Source organism: Elephantulus edwardii, unplaced genomic scaffold, assembly GCF_000299155.1.
Source record: "Elephantulus edwardii isolate Elephantulus edwardi_28Jun2011 unplaced genomic scaffold, EleEdw1.0 scaffold00062, whole genome shotgun sequence".
Lineage (NCBI taxonomy): Eukaryota > Metazoa > Chordata > Mammalia > Macroscelidea > Macroscelididae > Elephantulus > Elephantulus edwardii.
Genome location: NW_006399812.1, coordinates 16,709,095 through 16,729,792, shown reverse-complemented (window position 1 = coordinate 16,729,792; position 20,698 = coordinate 16,709,095). Strand labels below are relative to the sequence as shown.

The following is a 20,698-nucleotide window of genomic DNA, read 5'->3' as shown; positions in this document are numbered from 1 at the left end:
TTCAGCAAAATAAACATTTGGTATCATTATGTCAACCCTCCCTCTACATATATATGCAGACATGTATATAAGGCAGTGCTGGTGGCCTAGTGGTAAGAAGTTAGGCTGTCAACCTTACAGCATATGGTTTGAACCCACGAGCTGCTCTGCTCCATGGCAAGATGGACAATCTCCTCTCTTGCAATTTAAAGGCTCTGAAAACCTGCTGAAGGGTTAGCAATGAGCTGGTTCTGACTCAACAGTATAAATGTGTATATGTATGTACGTATATGGTTCTGTTGTGTACGTTGACGTGAAATCAACTCTTATTACACTCTCCTGTGGGTTTTCAGAGGCCATTTTAAATGGTAAAAGAGACTGTCCATCATTCTCCCATGGAGCAGCTGGTGGTAGAGTCAAACTATGTATCTCTGAGTTGGCAGCACAGCTCCTTACCACTAGACCACTTATAAATGGTGGGTGGGCACAAAAGTATATTCTCTTTTAAACCCTGATCTTCACAACAGAGAAGTCAATGTACCTTGGTGAGCAACAGATCCTCTAATAATGGAGCCTAGCAACTATCAACTATACAGTCCTAACAGAATCTCTAAAATGCCCCAGTTAACTATAGATCACTGATTCAGACTTTCAAGGTACAAGATATAGAAATACACATTTTAGTCTGATTATTTTGGAAGAGTTTCTCATGAGTTCTTACTTTTTAGATTTACTGGCTTAAGAGACCTCTGGAAACATTCAAATTAACATAGAAATTCAAGTTAGGAAACTTGAGAGATCACATTGTTACTTGGTGCCACTGAATTGAGTACAACTTGTATAAACAACAAATGTGAACCCTGTCTGATTCTGCGCTATCCTCATCATTTTGGACATACTAAAGCCCACTGCTGCAGTAACTGGGTGAATCAATCTGGTTGAGAATCTTCTCTTTTGCCAGTTTTCCACCTTTCTGCATGACAGTTTTCCACCTTTCTGCATCCCAAGGGACACCATGCATGAGAGATCATATACTACCATTTAAAAAAAAAATGAGCAGAGCAATCAATATTGATTGAATAAACTAAATGAGTGGCATCCACTTCCTAAAACAACATTCTTCTGGAAACTCTAGGAACTTTGAGAAATGACGGTAGTTATAGAAAAGCTTCAGGTCTTTTGTTCATAGGGTTGCTATGAATCATGCTTTACTCATGGGCAATCAATAAAAACAACAACAACAAACTAAATAAAACCAAGTTAGTACTATCTTTAACAGATTTATACTGTCATTGCCATCGAGTTGGCACTGACTCAAAGGTGACCCTCCAGCAGGTTTTCAGAAGCTGTAAATTGTACAAGAGGAAACTACCCATCTTTCTCCCTCAGAACAGCTGATGGATTTAAGCCACATGCCTTTGAACTGTCAGTGGAACTTCTTATTCACAATTCTCACTAGTCAGTAAAATTCCAAGGAGGGAGGTGTGAATAATGATATAATAACCAAATCTTTTATACAGTCCCAACATTTAGGCTTCGGAATTTGTCCCTTTACGTGTGCTAAGACAAGCTGTCCACTTGAATTTATAGTTAGATCTTTAACTCTCACCTTAAACTAAAAATAGTTGGTTAAGCACATCATATTCCTAAGACGGTGGTGTTCCTTTGTCACCTACAGCAAGATTTCTTTTAAACACTTTTTTAGTAAAAAAATACTTTTATCATTCATATACATTTGTTTCACAGGCTTTCATTTACATTATGCTACCTATTAGTGTGGTGTTGGAGAAGAGTATTGAATATACCATGGACTGCTAAGTGAACAAACAGGTTTGTACTAGAGAGAGTGAAGCCAGGCTGCTCTTTGGAAGCAAGGATTCTGAAGCTTCATCTGACATACTTTGGACATATTGCAAGGAGGGACCAGTCCTTGGAGAGGGACATCATGCTTGGGAGGGTGGAGGAACAGTGCAGGAGAGGAAGACCCTCGATGAGATGGACTGATTCCGTGAGTGGGGTAACGGGGGTAGGTATGTCAGAGACAATGAGATTAGCACAGGATAAAGCAGGTTTTAGGGTTGTTGTACATAGGGTCTGAGTTGCAGGTTACTTGATGGCACATAATAAGAACAGCAGCAACCTATTTTAAAGAGTGTGATTGTTTTTATGTGCTGTTGAGAAAGAATCAACTCATAGCTGACCCTGAGGGTTGAGAGGCTGTAAATCTCACAGGAAGAGATCTGAAGAAGACTACAAAGTGTGACAAACAAGTCAGAAAAGTATGAGACAAAGAGGAAAAGATATATAAACTTTCAGACTCAACACATTGCCATCAAGCTAGAACTGACTCATAGCTGACACTCCAATGAGCTGTAAATAATAAAGGATGAGGCTATCCATCTTTGTCCTGAGGAGTCACAGGTTTTGGGTTAGAGGCATAACTTTCTAAGGGCTACACCATCTTCTATAGTAGAGAATTAATGAGAAAATTTTAAGTTGAAAGATTAAAACACATTAACATTAGGATGTATTACTTGAGGTCCAGGTCGCTGACAATGCTCCTGACTACTAACCAACAGGCTGGGGGTTTGAACACACCCAGTGATGCCAAGGAAGAAATGTCTGGTGATCTGGTTCTGTGAAGATTATAACGATGGGGGAAAAAAAACTTCTTTCAAATACTAGTGGGGTCACCCATGATGGGATTGAAGCTTCCAAACTGAGAGTAGGAGAAAGACTACCCACTTCTGAAATAATGAACCACTGAAAATCTTATGAATAGGATGGGAACAATGGCTGATATAGTTGATACAGTACCAGAAAATGAGGCCCTTAAGTTAGAAGATACAACACCAGGGTAGAGCATCATTTACATTAATGATGTCGATAAAGTGAAGCTTTCTGTCAGTAAGAGACCTTTATTTGTTGATGTAGTATGACTCAAAATGAGGAGAAACAGCAGTAAACAGTCATTAATAACTAGAACATAAATACACATTATATGAGTAAAATAATTTACAAACCAAAGATTGACAAACTAGGCACCAGTGAATTGCAATGGACTGGTATTGGCTCTTTGGAATCAGATAATCACATGGTCTATTATGCTGATGTGCCCTTGGGCCTGGTGTGAAGCCTGATTTGCTATTAGAGGTACAAGCTAAATTGTCCGTTGTATTTGGGGAGAACGTTATTCTAATTGGTATAGCACTTGTCTGTAAGTTTGCTGTACTGAGATAACTTGTGAATTGTTGTGATACTGAAAGCTTTGCCACTGATGTGTCAAATGACACAAGAGTTATCCAGAGTGGACAGGTTTTAGTAGAGCTCTCAGATTAAGACAGACTAGGAAGCAGGATTGGCATCCACTTCTTAAAAACAGATAATTGGAATGCAAAAGTTGGAAGAAGAAATAGTACTTGGATTATTGACAGAAATGAAGCTAGAAACAGAATGAATTTTGTATTTTCAATGATTCATTCATACCATTAATTTTTAAAAGAAACAAAAACAGTGACTCTACACATGACTTCACCTGATGGGCTGCATAGGAATTGTTGAAGAAGCTTAATTATCAGCAGTCAAAAGTAGGCCTGGGGTAGTCTGTGGGTAAGACCATCAATTACTCATGTGCAAGTTCAAACTGAGGCTAAAGAAAATTAAAACAAGTCCAAGAGAACCAAAATATGGTCTAGAGTATATTCCATCTGAATTTTATAATTAGTTTAAGAACAGGTTTGCAGCACTGAACACCAATGATTAAAGACCAGATGAGTTATGGGATGGTATCAAGGATATCATCCATAAAAAAGAGTAAAAAAGGTCATTAGAAAGAAAAAATTGAAAACATGTCATAAGAGACTCTGAAAATAGCACTAGTGCATCAAGAAGCCAAAACAAAGGGGGAAAACAGCTGGAAGATTTCCAAGGGCAGCTCAAAAAGACAAAGTATTATAATTGAATGTGCAGAGAGCTGGAATTGGAGAATAAAATGGAAGAACTTGCAGAAAGCTGAAATTGGGGAATAAAATGGAAGAACTCACTCTGCATTTCTCAAGCTGAGAGAAGTGAAAAACCAGGTTTAAAAAAAAATATTTTATTATTATTTTTAATGAAAGTTAACAGAGACCTTGGATTTCTATTCATTTACTGAAACGTGAAAAACAAATTTAAGCCTCATGTTGCAATACTGAAAGATGCTATGGGCAATATATTAAATGATTCATGATGCATCAGAAGAAAATGGAGGGAACACACAGTCACTATACCAAAAAGAAATGAATGACACTGAAAATTCAAAAATTTTCAGAAAGTACCATATAGTAGGAGCCAATCGTAATAAAGGAGGAAGCTGAAGCTGCACTGAAGGCACTAGCAAAAGAGAAGGCCTTAGAAATTGATGGAATAACAACTGACATGTTTCAATTAACAGATGCACCCCTGTAAGTGCTCACCAGTATATGCCAGGAAATTTGGAGGACAGCTGACTGACCTATGGATTGGAAGAGGTCCATTATTTGCTCCCATTCTAAAGAAAAGTGATACAACAAAATGTGGAAACTTCTGAACAATATCATTAATATCACATGTAAGCAAAATGCTGCTGAAGATCATGGGGAAAACAGCTAGAACAGCACATAGAGAATCGTCAGAAGTTCAAGCAGGATATAGAAGAGGCCCTGGAACTAGAGATATCACGGCTGATGTCAGATGGATCCTTGCTAAAGTAAAGAGGACCAGAATGTCTATGCTTTATTTACTATGCAAAGGCATTTGACTGTGTGGATCTTAACAAGTTATGGCTAACACTGAGAAGAATGGAAATTCTAGAACTCTTAATTGTGCTCATACAAAACCTGTAACTAGATCAAGAGGCTGCTGTGCGAACAGAGCAAAGGAACACTACACAGTTTAAAATTAAAAAAAGCAGTGTGTCAGGGCTGTATTCTCTCTCTGTACCTATTCAATCCATATGCTGAGCAAAAGAAGCTGTACTCTATGAAGAAGAATGTGGCATCAAGATTGAAAGACTAATCAATAATCCATGTTATGCAGGTGACACAACTTGAACATCTCAAGGACTCCCAAAAGAACAAACAGGTGTGTCTAAAATGAAAAATAATGTCATATTTCTTTACCAAAATGAGTAATTCAAGATCTATCCTGAAGAACAAAGCTGTCAGCGATGGGATATCTATATGCATATGGACAAGAAGACCTATTAACGTGATTACTATTAAAATTTACACGCCAACACTAAAGTCAAAGAGGAATAAAGAATTTCTAAAAACTTCTCCAGTCTGAAATTGGGCAAACATGTAATTAAGATAAATTAATAACTATCAGTGACTTGAATGCAAAAGTTGGAAATAAAGGAGGACCAGTAGTTAAAAAAATATGACCTTTGTGGTAAAAACAAGGTCTGAGATGCCATGACAAAATTTTACAAAAATGATCAAGTATAAATGTGGACTTGGTCAGACAGAATACAGGGAATGCTGAAAACAGTAACATGAAGAATACAAATTAATGGATAGAGAAGCTGTGGTATACACTGAAAAACAAAGAACTCATGAAATATTACACAAAATGGGTGACGGCTGGATGACATTATGCTAAGTGAAATATCTCAGTCACAAAAAGACAAATACCGCATAGTGCCACTGTTATAAAATGGAACTGACATCAGGTTTGGGGGGAACCCAAGAAAAGAGGGGATAAATAATGTATACTGCATTGAAACAGATGAGGGAGAGAACTGTTTAAAAGGAACATAGGATAAGGTATTTTCATGACAAGATTATAGGACAAAATGCATATTAAAGTGGACAGTGGACTGATGGGGAATTATATAACAATGAAAGAATTTTTTCTTCAAAGAGAAAAAACAAACTAGGGGTGAGGGGTGGGCAGGGAGGAAAATGTACAACAATGAATGAATAGGGAAAAATTAAATGGAAAGAATATGCTGTAAAAATTATACACATGTTGCATTAAAAATCGTTAATAAAAAAATAAAAAATGTAAAGAGTCTAAAAGCTCAGTATCATTAAGAAAAAAGCAAGGGAATGCACTACTAATTGCTCATATATAAGTTCAAGTGGAAGAAAATAAAAATGCATCCATGAGAGCCAAAATACAACTCTGACAAAAGACATCATTTATGATTAAACAAAAGGTAATTAAAAAGACAGCAGGGAAAAAGAGACAATGGATGTCAGAGGGGACCTTAGACTTATTCTAGAATAGGAAGAAATTATGAAATAAGAGAACCGAACAAAAGATTTCAAGATTCTAAGGACAAAAGACTGAATGAATGACAAGAAGAATCAAATAAAGATGGAAGGAACACACAGAGTCATGGTACCAAAAGAGCTTATGTTCAACCATTTCAGGCACGAGTATATGATCAAGAACGAATGGTACTGAAAGAAATCCAGGCTGTACTGAAGGTAATGGTGAAAAACACAACTCCAGAAAATTGATGAGAATTTATCAATTGAGATGTTTTAACAAATGGATGCAGTGCCAGACGAGCTCACTCACCAAAGTGAAGAAATTTAGAAGACAGCTACCATACTAAACAACTGAAAGATACTCATATTTGCACTAATTCTGAAGAAAGTTGATTCAACAGAAAGTGAAAATCTTAAGACAATAAATATCACATGAAGTAAAATCATGCAGATAAATTTTAAATGACTGGAGAACAGTCTGTCTTGGAAGAAGTGGAGCCAGAAACTCCTTAGAAGTGAGGATAAAGAGACTTCATTTCACATAGTTTGGGCATGTCATCAAGGGAGGTCTGTCACTGGAGGAAGCCATCAGGTTTGGTAAAGAAGGAGGTCAGGAGGGGGAAAAAGGTAAAAGCAGGTGCTATTTCATTCTGTTGCACATAGGGTTGCTAAGACTCAACATCACTTAACAATTTATTCAAGTTAAATATTGTTTTTAAAAGAAGCCAAGAATGTTTTAGTATTAGGAAATTCATCAGTGTAATTTACCATATTAAAAACAAAGGAGAGTCTAGAAAAGGTAAATAATGACAGAAAGCATGTCATGAGTGTCTAGAGGTAGGGGTGGAATGCACTCTGTCTCTCATATAGCTCATGGAGCCAGAACTGACACATAGTTGTTCCTCCAGTGGATTTTTGGGCTGTAAATTGCACAGGAGATTGTCCATCTTTCCTTCCAGGGGCAAACAATGATTTTTAGGGTGGTGAACTTGTTTTAAAAAGGAATTGTAGTGATGGTGCCAGAGATCTCATTGTACAGTACATTTCTAACGTTATACCTTAAACAAAGCTGTTTTATAGAGAGTTCTGAGAAGCTGGCGGGTAGGGAGTTGTGCTGCGAGTCCAAAGATTCAAAATTGGTAAGTTTGAATCTACAAGCTGGTCTTTGGGAAAAGGATGGGTGATCTCTTCCTATGCAATTTACAGCCTCTGAAAACCTGCTGGAGGATCAGCTATGTGTAGGTTCTGACTCAATGGCAGTGAATAAGTGTAAAGCTGCTTTAAAAAAGAAATTGTGTAATGAATAGTTGCTGACATATGATATTTAATGAGATTTCCAGTATTTAATAAGAATTTCAATATTGTGATGAAATTCTTAACAATTTTTCTTTATGTACCCCTGCCTTAAGCAAGAAATAATAGATGGTCTTTGTATCTATTAATCATGTATTCTTTAAAGGTCTCTCTCCCCTAGCAAGAGAAGCTCTGGTTGGTGCAATACATAGTAAATTGTTCTATTAATCCAAAGAATGGAGTCTCTGACACTTCAGATTCACCAGCAGCTCTAAAAGAGAAAAATGGACAATCTCCTTTTCTTAGAAAACAAGTGTACTAGAAATATGACAGAGAGTTCATTATTATGACTCAGAACAGGTTTGAAGGCAGTGAGTTTGGGTATAATCCTTTAGTAGTTAATCCCTACTTAACAACTCTTTCTGATTTTCCTGTTCAAACTACCAATAGGTAATCGATTCCCTCAATACGGTTGTTTCATCATCCAGGGGATGCATACTTTCATTTAATGCTGTCTTGTAGTGTGGTACCTCTGCTCTCAATTATACCCAGTGTCCTCCAGAGGCTTTATTTATCACTTTCAGAGAACTTTTACCAGCGTTAGAGGGATACCAATTAAAAATGCAAAAGAAGATTTTGGGAAATATCTATTTTTTTAACAAGTTGTCTAATAAGTCTTCCAGTCTTTATTAATTCTATATTGATCCATATTTCAGTTTTCTCATTTCTAACACTCCCAATTCCAATTTTGGAGGCTTTCAGGAGTTTGGAGTGTAAATCAGTCTACTTCTCAGCTTTCCCCACAGCCTGACTGAGTTACAGCTTTCTCAATTCTGCTACATCATTTAAACTCATCAATTTCCACCCTAGCTTCCAGAATTTCATTTCTATTGTTTTCTTTCCAAATCCACTTTGTCCTTGAGTTTACATCTTTAAAAACAAAACACCCTCCACTATCGTTTTAGCACAGCTTTTAACAAGAAGGAAAAGTAAAGAAAGGTATGTAAGATTTATCATTTTTATCTGGCAGTCTAAATTTAATCTTAACACTTTAAGCTGCTTTTGCAAGGGCAGTCTTCCTTGCAAACGGGGTTTATATTTTAATCTTCCAAATTACAAAACCAAGAGGTAGACTGATAGGAGCTTTGGGGAAAAGAGGGGGGAATGAGAAGTAAAAAACAAAACAGAAGCAAATTAGAAAGAATGAATGAATTAATTAAGTTTAAAAAAAAGTCTTTAGATTCACAAGATCTACAGAAAACTACTTAGGGAAAAAAGCACACCAGTGTGGTAATGTTTAGGAACTTGAAGAAGAGAGAATTCTAAAAGCTTCCAAAGAGAAAAGTGACTGGAAATCAATACCAAGAGGTTAAAAGACAATGAAGGGAGGACTTAAAAAATAAGAAAAGCCCTGAGTGTTTTTTTTTAATTGTTATTGAGAAACGGAGTAACAGAGGCAGTAATTGGTCAAAAGTATATAGATATATTTTGAAAGTAGAGCTGACAGGTTCAGATTAGATATGAGGATGAGAGAAAACAGAGGAATTAATGATGACTACAAGTATTTTAGCCCAGTCAACTAAAAGAATATACTTCCTATTCAATTAGAATGCACAGTAAGTTTCTCTGGTCAGCTGTAACAAAATGCCACAAGTTGAGCAGCTTGTAAGTATAGAAAGGTATTATCTCATAGTTCTGGAGGTGAGGAATTGAAATCTGGGGATCTGTCTGTTCTAGCAGAATATCCTGTTTTGTTTTATGCTTCTGATAGCTCTGCCATTACTTGGCTTATAGATACTTCACATGGTCCTGTATTTTATAAGGATACCACTCAGGTGGGATGAGGGTCAAAGATGTGATTTCGTGTTCAGTGATAACAAATTTTAACTCTTCTTAAACATGGTCATGTTCACAGTTATATGTAACAGGACTTCATCATTTCTTGTTCGGTGCAGTCGAGTTGACTATGCTTCACAATCCTATGAACAGAGACTGAAAACTTACCCTTATCCTGCATCATCCTCACAATTTCTGTTATGCCCAAGCCCATCATTATATCACTGTCAGTCCACTACTTGGACAGTCTTCCTCTTTCTCAATGATTCTCTATATCTCCTAGCATGATATCCTTTTTAAGGACTCATGCTTGTTGACATTGCTCAAAGTATGTGAGACTAATTTTCACCATCCTTCCCTCTAAGAATCACTCTGGTTGGTTGTAATTCTTTCAAGATGGATTTCTTTGTTCTTTTGTTTCTCCCTGGGATTTTTATGTTCTTTACCAAAATTCAAAGGCATTAATTCTTCTTCAAAAAGCTCAGTTTCTCGAATGATGTGCTCAACATACAGATGGTGAAACTTCAGTCCCCCATATTTTGGGCATGTTGTCTGGAGGAGTCAGTCCATGGAAAATGACATCATGTTGGGAAAGTTGGAGAAAGAGAGGAAGACTCTCAACAAGATGGACCAACAGTAACTAACAATGAGCTTGAGCATATCAGAGTTGGAGAGGATGGTGCAGGATAGGGCAAGGTTGTTCATAGGGTTGCTATGAGTCAGACTGAATGGCACAGTAACGACAATAATTCCAGTTCTTTGCACAATGTGTCTCGGGAAGATAAAGTTCAAAACTGTAAAATATAAAATGAAATATATATAGAAAAATTATTAAAATATAAACACTAAGTATGAAAGCCAAGGGTGAAGAAATGGAGGACTTCTACCAATTTGCAGCCTGAAACTGATCAAACATGCAACCAAAGTGCATTAAAAACAATTAATAAATGAAGTGCAAAAATTCAAAATTAAGGAGAAGAACTGATAATTGGAAAATATGGCCTGGGTCAGAGAAAGGAGGCTGGAGAATGAATCGTAGAATTTTATATAATCAATGATTTATTCATTGCAAATATCTTCCCCCCCTTTTTTTAAACAAATACTTTTAAAAAACACACAAATGGTGCCTATATACATGGTAACTATACAGACCTCATCTAATGGGACTACACAGGACCCAGAATGACTACCTCTGTGGAAAGAATGATGGAGAAGTTCAATATTAGCAGTCAAAAACAGGCCAGGAGCTGACTGTGAAAGAGATCATCAATTACTCATGTGCAAGTTTAAACTGAAGGAAAAGAAAATGAAAATAAGTACATAAAAACCAAACTACAGCCATTAGTCTATCACAACTGAATTAAAAAAAAAAAATCCAAACAAACCACAGTATGAAGAACAGATTTTATATACAAAACACTAATGACTGAAGACCTGATGAGTTGTGGAATGATATCCATGAAGAAGGAAAAAAAGAAAATATCAAAATGGATGTCAGGAGAGATTGCAACTTGTACTAGAAAGTATTAGAGGCCAAGGAAAAGGGAAAGTGTGAACAGAAGAGTACAAAAGACAGCCAGAGAACACAAAGCAAAGTTTTAGGAGTTTAGGAATCAGTAAAGGAGAATGAAAGCAACCAGTAAAAAGATAATGTGAAAAAACTGCTTCAATGAGAACAGATCAATTAAACCATATATTTTTGGTCAGTCAAGTACAGTAGTGGGCTTGGCAACAAAGAACTCTTTACAAGAATAATTTCTCTGTGGGAGCAAAAACCATAAATAAAGTGGGTTTAAAAACCAGACACAAATAGTACAGAAGTATCCAAGTAGAACTTCTTCAAGGTGTTTTGCTATAAAGCGAAGAATAGAAATGAAAGAGTAGAGAGTAGTTAAGAGGTAATGTTTTCGTTTTTAAGGTAGCAGAAATAACAGCTTACCTGTAAGAATTCATTAGAAAAGGAAAAGACTATGCAGGAAAAGAGAAAAGGGTCTATAATCTACTGTACAAGCAGAAGGATAACCTTACATAACTGTAAAAAGTATCTATATATGGACGAGAGAGGAGGTAAAGAATTGATGCATTAGCGTAAGTGTATGTGTATGTGATAAGTTGTTATTCTTTTCTCAGTTAAATAAAAAGTGAAGGGTAACATTAAGTATCAAAAAGGAGGTTTTAGAGGTCTGAGAGAAAGCCATTTGAAAAAGTGGAATAAATGGAATAAATGGATGATAAATAGAGGATGACTACTAGGAAATTTTTTTTTTTTGTTTGTTTTTTTTACTATGCTGGAGTCAGTGACCACAAATAGAGTGAAACAGAGCCAACAAGTCTGTGCTGTGGTTTCTTCAAACTTACTAAAAAAAGCAAGAAAGAGGAAGACAGGTTAGAGTCCAGGCAAAGTACTAATCTTAAAAGATTGCTCATGGAATTTAAGCAGGATAAGGAGAAAAGTAAAGCTAAGACTGTGAGTAGTAGCCCATAATGCCAATAATTTGTGGACTACAGAATGACAGAAGAAATGGGCACACTAGAGATACTGACAGAGACAGTCAGACATGGTGGTCAAAAATAACTAGAGAGCTAAAAACCCAAACGTACTGTGGTTGATTCCGATACACAGCAACTCTATACCACAATAAAACTTCCTCAACTGTAATCTTTTTGGGAGTAGAATGCCATGTCATTTTGTCCAAAAGACCATGGGTAGGTTCAAACTACCAACTTTTCCATCAGCAATCAAGCACTTAATCGTGTGTCATTAAAGTTGCTTATCTTTTTTTAAAAATAGTTTTTGGTGTTTAGATACATACAAAACATGTACCAATTAAACAATTTTTATATGTACAATTCAGTGATATGAATGATATTCTTTGAGTTGTGTAAATGTTCTCACCTCCATTTCTAAACTGTTATTCCTCCCTTAACATAAACTCTAGCTTTCCTACCTAATCTTTCCAGGCTTTCTAACCATCCCACATAGTTATATCTTTGAGCACAATGCTCAAAGCAGACATTTTTCATTAAAAATTTCAGTTAAGGGAGCTCTGGTGGCTTAGTGGCAAGCAGCTGCACAGTAATCCCAGAGGTGTGTGGTTCAAAGCCACCAGATGCTCTGCTGGAGAAGGAGGGACAATCTCCTCCTGTACCAGTTAGATCCAATTTGATGGCACATAGATAAAAAAGAGTAATATTAAATAAATTAAAAACAAATAAATAAAAATTTCAATTAAAATGAACTACTGTTTGGTCTTCATAGGATTTCAGGGGATATTTTTGGTTTCAAGTTTTAAGATTATGTCAAGGCAATAGTTTCAGGGGTTTGCCTTGCCTTTCTCCATCTTTTGATTAAAATTTTAAATAGAAACTTCAACCAATATGTTTGGTAATGTAGAAAAAGGCATCATCTAATTCTGAGGACTTCTTGCTTTTTTATATTGATGTTGTGTACCACAAAATTGGAACCAACCCACAGCTGACCCTCCAGCAGGTGTTCAGAGGCAGTAAATTGCACAGCAAGAGACTGCCCATTCTTCTCCTGTGGAGCAGTTAATGACCTCTAACAGCATGCCTTCAAGATTGCAGCACAGCTTCTTGCCACTAGGCCATCAGAGATCCCCCTTTTAAAAAAAAATCTTTCTTTTTAAATTACTATTAATTTTTTATTACTTTTAATGAACATTTACAGGGTTTTGGAATTCCATTCATTCACTGTTGCATTTTTCTTCCTGCCCCCACCACACCCCCGCCCAGTTCACTCTTCTCTTTGAAAAGTAAAATTCCTTCATTGGTATACAATCCACAATCCCCCCCCCCCACTCCACTATGCAACCTTCATTCTGGACTCTTGTCATAACCATAATACTCAATCATGTATCGCTTTTAAACTGTTCTCTCCCTCATCTGTTTCAATGCAGTATACATATCCAATTTTTCTCAGTCTCACCCCAACCCTGATGTCAGTCCCATTCTACAATAATGGCACAATACAGTATTTGTCCTTTTGTGACTGAGATCTTTCACTCAGCATAATGTCCTCCAGGGTCATCCATTTTGTATAATATTTCATGAGTTCCTTGTTTTTCAATGATGCATAGTATTCCATGGTGTGAATATACCACAGCTTCTCTATCCATTCGTTTGCTGTTGGGCACTCAGGTTGCTTCTAACTCTGCTATTGTGAACAAAGCTGCAATAAACATGGGTATGCATATATTAGCTTGGGTGGCAATTATGTTTTCTTTGGGGTATATTCCCAGTAGAGGAATTGCAGGGTCAAATGGTATTTCTATTTGTAACTTTCTGAGAAACCACCATACTGCCTTCCATAGTGGTGGCACCATTTTCACTAACAGTGAATAAGGGTTCTAGTTTCTTCACAACTTCACCAGCATTTGATGTTTGCTGTTCTGTTAAATGTTGCTATTCTTACTGGGGTGAAATCATATCTCATAGTTGTTTTGATTTACCTGTTTTCATACTTCCCTAGCAGCCCTTTATTTTAATAACTATAAAAAGCATCTGGCTCATATAATTATTGTTTTTCAAAGCCCTTTTCCAATGTAATGTCAATTTGGTTTTCAGTTTAATGTAGAATCCAGGTACAGCTAATTGAAACACATGGTAGTTAATATTTTACTACTTTTAGCTCACTTTGAGTATTTAAAGCTGACATAGATAGTGCTTTTAAGGGAGCTCTGGTGGCCTAGTGGTAAGGAACTACATCAACACAAAGGCACATAGTTTGAATCCACCAGCTGCTCTCAGGGAGAGATGGGCGTTTCTCCCTACCCCCATTAAATGCCTTTGAAAACAAGCTGGAGGGTCAGGTATGAATCGGTCTTGACTTGCAGGTAATCACAACCACCAATACCACCTATAAAGCTTACAGAAAAATATGTATTTCTTCCAGCCTTTGAGACTCTGGAATTAGAAAATTTGGGGCTGAAAGCCTGCTATGTGTCAGGCACTGTTCTAGGCAATGGGGTTAGAGTAATTAATGAGTGAGAGAAAACATGGTGGAACTTTAATTGTGGGAGATCTTTTGGTGTTGTGAATTCTCAAACTGCTATCCCCCAAAGGTAAATTGTCACCCCTCAGAAGGGAAGCCTAACTCTTTGCTGTTGTTAGATATCACTGAGTCAACTCTGAATCATAGCAATCCTATGTACAACAAAACTAAACTCTGCCCAATCCTGCACGATTCTTACAATCTCGGCCGTCCTTACACTCACTGCTGCAGTCACTGGGTCAGTCCATTTCACTGAGAACTCTCTCTTTCTCAAAACATGTGAGGCAAAGCTTTCATTCTTACTTTTTTTTCTGGTTTATTTGCATTTTCTTTTTATTTATATTAATTTCTCATTATACTTTGAATGAAAGTTTTATATTCCAAGTTAAAATTTCTTATCTTGCTTCAAAGTAGCACTCTGATTATACTTCTAAACAACTCCTAATACCTATGGATGTGACTTTATTTTGGAAAGGTTTTATTACAGATGTTATAAAATGAAGACAAAGTCAAAAGGCATTAAAGTGAGTCCTATATCCAATGACTTAGAAGGAGAGACACAGAAGTGAATGCTGTGTGGCTACAGGGATTCAGACTAGAGTTCCGCATCTACAAGTCACGACATATCAATGATTAACGGTAACCATTAGAAGTTGTGAACAAATGTGGAATGGTTTCCCCCTAATAACTTCCAGAGGTAACAGCGTCGGGTCAACATCTTAATTTCACGTTTCTAGACTGCTGATCCAAGTAGAAAGAAATAATTTCTTTTATTCAGCAGTAAAGAAATCAAATGAAATCTGATACGACTAAGGTACAACTGACCCAATTTGTAGTTCTGAAATAATTCAGATGCTCTGGTAATGGGAAAGACAGAAGAACGGATATGTTTAAACTGTGCTGTTGGCAAAAAAAAAAAACAACACTAAATCATGGGATGGCAGGAATGGGTAAGAATGGTTGTGTTTTAGAAAAGGAATAACTAGAATGCTCCTTAGAAGCAAAGATGGAAAAACTGACTGACTTGTTTTGGATATGTCATCACTAAAGACTAATTACTAGAAAAGGACATGTATGGCAGAGCAGAGAGCCAATGAAAAAGGGGTGACAGCCCCAAAATGGACTCAAAACATATCAATGAGAAGGAAACTGATACAAAACTAAGCAATATTTTTCTCTGCCACAATTAAGGGGGCCAAAAGTCAGAGCCAACTTGAAAGCAAAAGCCTACAGAACTGTGAAAAAAGAAATTTGAGTCACTCTAGTTTGTTACATTAGCTCTAGTAAATCAATACTATCAGTATCCAGATTTCGTGTCTGGCTATCATACACACTACAAAAATAGGTGAGAATTGAAAATTTCAATAAATTATTCATGAATATCACCAGGTTTTAATTTCTTCAGGCATCTTGACTAACAAAGTGAAAATTTACTTCAACAATGTCTATATTTTCTCTTAGATTTCATCTTCTATCTCTACTCACTGAAAATTCTCCAAAATGTGCCACTTTTTTTTTTGATAAGTGGAAGGAAGAGGAGGGAACCCTGTAACACTTCTTAGAAACAGGTATGTGTTGCTTAATGTGCATGATACATTCTGTGAGAAATGATGTAATTTGGATGTTGTGCAAATGCTGTATTATTTATCGCACATATTTGTAATATATTTCATAGACAAGTCACAAATCAATGCCTGGTATCTCAGAGTTTGCAAACTTGATCCTGCAACTGGCTGTCCCTTGGAGCACTAAATACTCTGAGCAACTACAAGTGGGGAAGTACAGTAGAAAAGAAATCAAGTCAGAATCAGAAGTCCCAGAGGCAAAGTGGTGGGCCACAGCCCAGGGGTTTCCCTGCATGCACTGACTGGGGCGTGTAGCTTGGTGCAAACCAACCCCCAGTTTCAGTAAATCAAAACCTCAATATTGGCTTTGCCTTCTAAGAACACTTCCAAACAAGCCCTTCTTCTCTCCCAATAATGTATGTGTGGTTGAATATTGCCCCATCAGATATTATGTGGTGCACATCTGAATTTTACAGAGAAATATAACTATGAATACAGAAAATTATTACTGAGAGATATCCTCAAGAGACCACCACAGGATTAATAAACTAAAATGCAAAATCACTTTCACTTATTTATGAAATAACATTTATTCATCCAAGGAGTTCAGATTTTGAAGCAGGAGAAGAGGAAATGAAAAATAAACACAATGCACATAACGAAGTAAGATTAAATATGTCATGATTAGTGTTAAAAAGAAAATAAACTCAAACCTATGTATGACAAAGACTACAAGAAATAAGCTAAATTCCTTCACTGATCCCCGATGGAGCTATGGTGGCAGTCAGTAGGGAGCTGTGCTGCTCACCTAAAGTCCACACATCTCTAGCAGTAACAGAGAAAGGATTCTTCCAGGATGATTTACATCCTTGGAAATCCACTGGAGGGGGTCATCTGTAAGTAGGTAATGAGATAATATCACAGACATATGTAAATGTGTATGTTAAGATTGCTTTAAGACATCGATATTTACTGGGATGCTTCTGAGCACTGAAGTCCATTAAAGAGAGAAAAAGGAGTGACTATGAAGGTTCTGACTCAACAGCAGTGATTGTTAAATAATTTTAACATTATTGTTATAGACTTATACTACACAGCTGTTGATTTTTATTCATAATGACTCTTCCTCCATTAGAAGAGCTTCACGGACTTTTCTGGCTGTAATATGGAACGTATACAGTTCAAATCCATGGTGAGAGAAAGATGGGTAATTTCCTCCTGTGCGATTTACTAACCTGGAAAACCTACTCCAAGGCCAGTTAAGTGTTAGTTCCCACTTGGCACATAATGAGGCAGAGATGAACTGTCAACTCAAAGGAAATGGTTCGAATCCATCAGCAGCTCCATGTGAGAAAGATAGGCAATCTTCTCCTATGCAATTTACAGCCTCTGAAATTTGCTGGTGAGCTATGAGTTGGTTCTGATTCAATGACAATGAATGAGTATTAAATAATTTTAACATTACATTATTAAGTATACTTATACCACATAGATATTGAGTGGATTCCTACTGAGTGACCCCGTGTTGTATATAGGACAAGAGTGCCACAGGTGTTTTTTGGCTGTAATCTCTAAGGAAGCAGATCATCAGGCCCTTCTGAACTAGGTCCAAACTGCCAATTTTCATTAAATAGCCAAGAGCAAGTTATTTGTATTAAAGAATGTAATATATTTGAACAAAAAAATTTATATATTAAAACAGTAAATAAAATGATATAATATTAAAATATTGTTTCATTTTCATAATCATGCTAATACAAGTAAACAAGGACTTTCTACTAGGGCAAATCAGGTCATGTAGTCTCTCTAATACTACATCACATCAAATGACAGTAAAAATTCCAAGAGCTGCTTATTGTTCTGATGGATTTTAATTATAAGTAATAACCAAATAAAGAACTGAAGTTATAATCTGGATCCCATAAGCCAAAATGATGCTCTCACTAAATTTAAAGATCTAATTACCTCATACCACAGCCAAAATCAATTTCAAGACTATTACAGAAAAAAAAAGATTAAAAATATCTTCAGCCTTGAGGTAGGGAAGAACCCTTCAAGAGAAGATACACATAAAGGGAAATATTGATAAACATGTTTACTTGGCTCTGGTGGCCCAGTGGTAAAAGCTGTGTGACCAACTTAAAGGCTCATCATTTGAATCTACCAGCTACTTCACAGGAGAAAGATGGGTGATCTCCTTGCATGTGATTTACAACCTCTGAAAACCTAGTCAGCTATGAGTCAGTTTTGACTGGAAAGCACCCAATACCACCAATACCACCACCACCACCTTAAAAATGTTTATCTTTTTGTTTATCCTACATTAAATGGGTCAATTTTTTTTTTTTTATAAAAAGATACCCTCATATGGTACTTCTGTTAGAGCAACACTTAGATGATAACCATCTGGTAAAAGAGAAAGAAAAGAAGCGTAAGATAACTTTAAAACAAGCCACGTAAAAATGGGCTTTTTAAAAAAGCATCACCGGGAAAAATCTAGATTTTTTGAGAAGTTGAAGTTTACAAGTGTTTTAAAGAGGCAGTATTTAACGAAGAGTTTTCCTTTTTCTTTTTTAAAAAAGAGACTTGGAAATCTTTAAATAGGTGCAATTAGGTGATTTTAAATAAAGTTGTGCAACTATAACCACAATCCAGTTATGAGAACATCTCATAACTACTCTAGCTGGAATTTATGTCATAGGAAAATGCATCAACAATGGCCACTAAGGAAACATCAAGATCAACCACATATAGAGATATGGCTAGATCATGTGGACAGCTCTGCAACAAAGACCCTCTACCCAAGTAGATCTGTCTCAAAAAAGGCTCCATCGAAGGATTTAGGAAAAAAAAAAAAAAAAAGAAGTTAATACTTGTTGGATTTTCCTGCCTATGAAACTGAAAAATTATTTCATAGACAAATTGTTCTGTGCCTCCCAATCTATCAACTCCACAGGATAGGCTAAGGAAATAACCTTGTATTTTGCTTCCTTACCCAAAGCATCCCTAACTGTTGGGAGATTTCCTTCAAGACTAAGGTGCTAAAGTTTATTTTCTTCCCAGATTCCTGGTAGAAGAGAAGCCCAGTAAGTACAAATGGGAACAAACCCCGGAGATATTCTGGTCTCCTCCTCACATTCAGAATCCTCCTTTTCCAGTGATGCTCCAAGGGATCAGCGGGCTCCCACGAACCGCTCCGATCTACCTTCTGACCCATGGTCCTGGATCAAGCTCGACCACTCCCCTTTCTGGGTTTCTGGAAGTAGGGTAGTCCGGGAAGCAGCGAGCATTTTTAATATTCACCAAACGGGAAGGAGCTGCGCTGCCAACTCAAAAGGTATTCGAATCCACCAGCTGTTCCGCGGAAGAAAGACGGGCGATCTCCTCCCTTGGGATTTACCGCCTCTGAAAACTCACAGGAGGGTCCACCGTGCGCAGTAAAAACGTGATAGCGGGAGCCCTAGAAGCTGCTAACCGAAAGGTGGGCGGGACCACCGGAGTCTACTTCCCTAAAAAATTCACAGGCTCGGAAACCTCCTTACAGTGCAGTGGTCCCTATGCTGTCCTCCAGGGTAACTCTGGGTCGGAATAAACTCCACGGTGGTGGGTTTTTAACAGATGGTTGCATAACAGGCAAATAACCATATTTAAGACAAGTAAGAAGCAGGCTGCTCGGCGGTACCGAGATGGTCAGCGTAGCTGAGCGAACCCAAAGTTTCGGCACCGCACGAAGAGTGCACCTGAGGAACACCTCAACAAATGACCCGAAGAACGAGCGAGAACAGGGCCGCGGAGTCAGGAGAACAGCCCCGAAGACGAGCGAGGCGGAAACATTCTCTGACTGCCCAGGCTTTGTTTTCCGCTAAGACGACAGAACCACAGAATTTCCGAGTTGGGAGACATGTATCTCTGGGTTCTCTCGCCAGTTCTCCGACTTCAGAGCGGCCCCGCCTGCCCCACGCCCGGCCCGACGGCTTCCCGGATCCCAGGTGCGGACCTCTGAGGAGGCCCTAGCCCCACTGGCGCCAGCAGAGGGAAGCGGCCTAAGGGGAAAACCCACACGAAAAGGAGTCGAGCGAGGAGGCCGCGCGGGGCCGAGAGCGGGGCGCGGCTGTTGGTAGGCGCCCGGCCCGCTTCCCCCACCCTGGAGCTCCCCACCGGGCGCACCTTTGGCGAGGGCTACGGTGGAGTTCTCGGTATCGATGGTGTACAGGATGCCCTCGTAGCGTATCTCTGCCTTGGAAATGAGGCTGATCTTGCTGCCGATGTAAGGGGTTCCCCCACTCATGGCTCTGCCGCCGCTCAGGGCCGCTTGCAGAGAGGCCGGTACCACGACGCCGCCTGCTCGCTCTCTCCGGGCCTACAGCAGCCGCCTCAGACCCAACATGGCGGCAGCGCCGGCTCCGCTACCCTCCCCCAGCCTCCCGCCCTCAAGCCGCGGCGAGGCGGCGGCGGCGGCGGCGGCGGCGGCGGCGGCAGCGCGGGGCATGCTGGGGTGGCGAGGCCGAGCTATCGCGAGACTCCTCGGGCTCGAGCCGGGTGGCTTCCGGCTGTTTTTCAGATTCCGTGTCACTGGCAGTTTGCCCTGTCTTGACTGATCCGAGCGTGACATTGCTTCCACGACATGAAAGGGCCTCCAGGCAAAAAGGTGGTGCGCGCGACCCTCTTTCCGACCTCAGTCTGGCTTCTGCCATTTCCAGATGTCTTGTCCCGAGTTCCGTGTCTTTGCACACTTGGGTCCCTCTGCTTGGAGAGTTGCTCACCTCTTCTTGCTTCTC

General features: G+C 38.4%; 1 protein-coding gene across 1 annotated transcript in view; it reads right to left on the bottom strand.

The window, feature by feature from the left end:
• LOC102850987 (protein LSM14 homolog A-like) overlaps nucleotides 1-20,208 on the bottom strand; it is a 50,622-nt gene extending 30,414 nt beyond the window's left edge. The window contains exon 1 of the mRNA XM_006887877.1: nucleotides 20,088-20,208. Coding sequence (XP_006887939.1) covers nucleotides 20,088-20,208 — 121 coding nt within the window. The remainder of the gene's footprint in view (nucleotides 1-20,087) is intronic.
• Between the last annotated feature and the right edge of the window lie 490 nt (nucleotides 20,209-20,698).